The 4,413-nt window shown below is 59.6% G+C and overlaps 1 protein-coding gene across 1 annotated transcript in view; it reads right to left on the bottom strand.

Moving 5' to 3' along the window:
- Nucleotides 1–4,413, bottom strand: part of LOC104498749 (kinesin-like protein KIF21B) — a gene marked incomplete at its 5' end in the record, with an annotated part of 13,515 nt that overhangs the window by 7,192 nt on the left and 1,910 nt on the right. Inside the window, 8 exons of the mRNA XM_010142166.1 lie at nucleotides 362–400; nucleotides 1,077–1,190; nucleotides 1,361–1,435; nucleotides 1,913–2,118; nucleotides 2,637–2,694; nucleotides 3,058–3,118; nucleotides 3,428–3,593; nucleotides 3,743–3,844. Coding sequence (XP_010140468.1) covers nucleotides 362–400; nucleotides 1,077–1,190; nucleotides 1,361–1,435; nucleotides 1,913–2,118; nucleotides 2,637–2,694; nucleotides 3,058–3,118; nucleotides 3,428–3,593; nucleotides 3,743–3,844 — 821 coding nt within the window. The remainder of the gene's footprint in view (nucleotides 1–361; nucleotides 401–1,076; nucleotides 1,191–1,360; nucleotides 1,436–1,912; nucleotides 2,119–2,636; nucleotides 2,695–3,057; nucleotides 3,119–3,427; nucleotides 3,594–3,742; nucleotides 3,845–4,413) is intronic.

Here is a 4,413-nt window from a genome sequence, read left to right on the forward strand (position 1 = left end):
GGAGGGGGCATGCTGAGAGGGGACAGTACGCACGAGCTGGGAGAGGGGGGAGAGCGGCAAGGTGCAGGTGGAGCATGCGGGGACAAGGGAGAGCAGACTCGTGAGACAGAGAGAAGGAGGAGGAGAGGAGGAAGGGATAATAAATAGAAAGTTGTCTATACCTCAGCACCTCCGAGACAGAGGAATCGCTGTCATCAGACCTAGGGGCAGAACTGAGAGGGGACAGTACGCACGAGCTGGGAGAGGGGGGAGAGCGGCAAGGTGCAGGTGGAGCATGCGGGGACAAGGGAGAGCAGACTCGTGAGACAGAGAGAAGGAGGAGGAGAGGAGGAAGGGATAATAAATAGAAAGTTGTCTATACCTCAGCACCTCCGAGACAGAGGAATCGCTGTCATCAGACCTAGGGGCAGAAAATTAGCAGGATTATGGGAGAGAAAACCCAGACTAGAAGAGGCAGCAGAGGAGTCAGAGAGGGAGGATTGTTATTGCATCCAAGCCAGCGTAGGACAGCGAGGAGGAGAAGGAGAAGGAGGGGAGAGAGGGAGAAAGAGAAGCACATGTGGAGAACCAGGGGAGACAGCAGAGGAGCAAGAGGGCATGTGAGGATCGGACACAGCAGGTCTCCGTCAGGTAACATCAACGCTACCAGCAATGCTCCGAGGCGAGGGCAGGGGGAGGCTGGAGCTGCGTTTGTGGGCTGGTGGCAATACGTCAGCTCCCTGCAAGCCCCCATCCCCCTCGCATCATCCTGCTCCACAGCTTTTTCCAGTGCTCCCAGTCTGGCACTGCTCTGTCTCCAAGTAGGGCTTAGCCAATGGCCAGGACCGTGAGCTCCTGGAAGCGGCCAGCTCACAGGGGACACACAGCAGGCAGGACAGGGCAAGGGGCCACCACGGCCCTCGCAGAGCATCTGCTCCCTCCTGAAGAGGAGCAGCGAAAGGAAATGGGGGCAGGAGGCTGGCTGGAGCCCACCCAGGTCCTGTGCTCCTACACCCCACTGCAGGACCCAGGACGTGCCATTTTCTGTTCTGGTAGTGTCCCCCTCACTCAGACCCTCCCATCCCACCAGGACTTACTTATCCAAGGCAGACCCCTGGCTCTGGTTGCTCGTGAGACGAGAGAAGACATTGCGGTCGTTGCGTGGACGGGTGGGTGGGGATGAGGGAGGTGTGAATCCAACATCTGGAGGCCTGAGCCAGGAAGGATTAGAGGGACACATGACTTGGGGACCGCTCACCTGGCAGCTGCCCGGCACCCCAGGGCCCAGCAGGAGCTGGTTCAGCCAACATCTCTCCTCACTCATCTGGGCCACCCAGCCTCTTCCTGCCCATGTCTCTGTTTCTCCAGCTCCCCAGCTTACCTGGCAGCTTGCCCACGGTCATAGGATTTCCTCCTTGTCAGAGGCGAAGTGTCTGAGCCCCGAGATTGCCTGGGACTAAAGGGAAAAGATCACAGTGGGCACCTGCCTACCCCACCGCTAGGATCCCTCCACAGAGAACACCCATGTCCTTCCCCAGCAGAGCAAACGGAGAAGTTGGGCTGCCCTGAAGTCACAGTCACAAGATCAGAGGATGCTTCGAATCATCCCGTGAGAAAGGAGGCTTTTGGTAATCCAAGAAGCCTTCAAGAAGGCTGATAACCCAAAGCAGTGAGAGTCCGGGACCCTTGTATATTCTCTTTTTTAGCCCCCTCTTGGAGCACCCTTCTCTCCACCTGCAGAGGACACCAACATGCTCCTGGACACTGCCCAAGTCCTGCTGGAGAAATCCACCACTGCTTGCTGGAGATAAGCCTGCACAGAGGCAGGATTGGGCTCCTCTCCCTGCTCTGCAACTCAACAGCGAGGGTACAGCTTCCCACCTCCTGACCCACGCCTCCATGGACCTCCCAGTGCCCATCATCCCCTGCTCACAAGGTGCTTCCTCGCGTGGGCAGGCTGACAGTGCGCGACACCTTCTCCTTGTAATAGGGGTCTCGGATGGAGAAGCTGATCCCGTCTTCCTTGATCTCCATGAGGGACGCCAAGGACTTGGTGATGTTCTTGGTGGAGACATCCAGCGTGGGTCCTAGACACTCAGCCGACACTGCCTTCATCTGGCCCGAGAGCTTGGGCTCCCCCTAGAGCAGGGCAGAGAGCTCAGGCACGGGCAGCGGGGCGGGAGGGCAGTGGGAGCAGCCAGAGAGCTGTGAGATGGAAGAACTCGTGCTCTCTGGCCACAGGAGGTTGAGTTCCCCCTGCATTGTGCTGGGATGCCCCTCACGCTGCTGGTTCTCCATCCCCTAAGCAAACGCAACAGCCTGTGCAGAAGAATGGGTGCTCTCCTCCACCTTTGCCCACAATGGATGCAGCACTGCACAGGGACCTCCTGGGTGTCCCCTCAAATCTGGAGACTATTGGCTGATGTGGTGGATGTCTCCCAAGTCTCTGGAGCTTCAGAAGACCATAGCAGCAGAAGGCCTTGCCTCCCCCTTGGCTAGAGTGAGCCCACCTAGAGAGCAGCCATACTTCCTTATGCAAAGCCTGGCTCTCCAAGGGTCAGACTACAGAGCAGAGGCCTGGAGCATCACCGAACAACACGCTCCTCCACTCCTCCTCCCATTCCCTGTGACAGGGACACACAGAAAGGCCAACTAACCTTGAACTTGAAGTCATCCTGGCTTGCCGAGCCCTTCATAGTGAAAGACTGGGAGATGCTGCAAGGAGAAGAGAGCAAAGATGGATCTTCAGTGCCAAACTCCTTTCAAAGAGCCGGTTGCCATTGGCCCACCAGACTCCTTGGACCACCCTCTGCTCCCCAGCACCCGTTCTCCAAGGGATGACCTAGTCTTAACTCCCTGCTAGTGTCATCTCTGACAGAGATGACAGAGATCTCTGTCATCTCATGACCAGACATCTCTGCTCCCCTCTCCCAGGGCTGGGCGCCACAGGAAAGCTTAGGTGGGGCTTTGTTCATCCATGTCCATCTGCGAGGTCCCACGAGTGGCACCAGACATCCTACCCGACCCCTGGCCTCCCAAGCCACCACCAGCTCAGGCAGGACCAGCCTGGGTGCTCACCTCCCATCTGAAGCCAAGCTGAACTCTGAGACCTCCTCGTCCGTGCTGGTGTAGCCATTCTCTGTGCAGGAGACAGAGAGAGCATCAGCAGCGCAGAGGGGTCCCCATTGTGCCAAGCCCCGTCTGAACCACACGGCAGAGGGGGCAGCCCAGGCAGCTGGGCAGGGGGAAACCTGGTCCTCATGTCCTCATCCCTGTTGTGTGGTGGATGGACCACGTGCCCCCAGCCAGCATCACCCTCGGGGCAGCCCTGGGCACACTGGTCCCAGCTGTGGCACCTCTGGGTGCTTCTTGGGCGGCCAACACGGATGGGCATCTCACCCCACAGGCACCACCCCTGGCCCAAGGATGTGCCAGCCCTCAGTCCCACCTTGCTGGACGTTGTGGATCAGGGCCTGCAGCTCGGGGTGGGACTCAGCTTTCTCCCGCAGGGCATCCAGGATGGCGTGGTTCTGCGAGGAGCCGGTCGTGTCTGTCTGCCGCAGGCGTCCCTCCAGCAGGCGGATCTGTGCCTCCTTCTGCGCTACCTGCAGCCCCTGGGGAAGGACAGCCATGCCGGGCCTCAGCTGGGTGCCTCTGGTCCCCACTATCAGGTCCCCACCACCAGGCCTCCACCCTCGCACCCCGCTTCCCTCCCCAGCTGTCAGAAATCATCACACATCTGAGTCCCAACGTGACCCCTCACCTTGTCGATGGAGGCCTTCAGGAAGTTGTCCAGCAGGAGCCGGGCTTCAGCCAGTGAGCAGGAGCTGATCACCACCGAGGTGTCCGTGGAGTCCAGCTCCTCCTGAAACACAGAGGGATGGGTGTGAGGCACTGAGGGAGCTTTGCTGCCGGGCGTGGGATAGGCAGAAGAGGCTCCATGGCCAGAACAGCACCTCCACTGCCCTGCCAGCACTGTCCAGTCCCAACACTGGTTGCCCTCGGTCTGCCCAAGTGGCTACTGGGGAGATCTGGCCGTGGAGATGGCCAGTGAACCTCACCCTCATGGCAGATCACACACAGCCTAAAGGCTCCTGGGGATCATCAAAGAGCCTCTTCTCCCCCACCAACTCAGGTGGCAGCTGGTGACAAGCAGGGACAGCCCACAGCTCCAGCCAGGGCTGCAGCCACTAGAGGGGAGCCGGGAGCCGCGCAGCATCTCCTGGTGTCCAACCTGGACACAAAACCTGCAGGGTTTCTGCTGGGAAAAAAACACAGGTCCCCCCACGATGCTTCCCACTCATGAAACTCCCGTGGGGACAAGTGACCGCTAGCACCGCCGGCAGGACAGGGACCTCGGCTTCCTGTAATTCTAGGGACACGGGGCACTGGCAACCTGCCCACGGACGCGCAACGACCTGGCAGAGCTTCCCT

Source organism: Buceros rhinoceros, unplaced genomic scaffold, assembly GCF_000710305.1.
Source record: "Buceros rhinoceros silvestris isolate BGI_N320 unplaced genomic scaffold, ASM71030v1 scaffold40888, whole genome shotgun sequence".
Lineage (NCBI taxonomy): Eukaryota > Metazoa > Chordata > Aves > Bucerotiformes > Bucerotidae > Buceros > Buceros rhinoceros.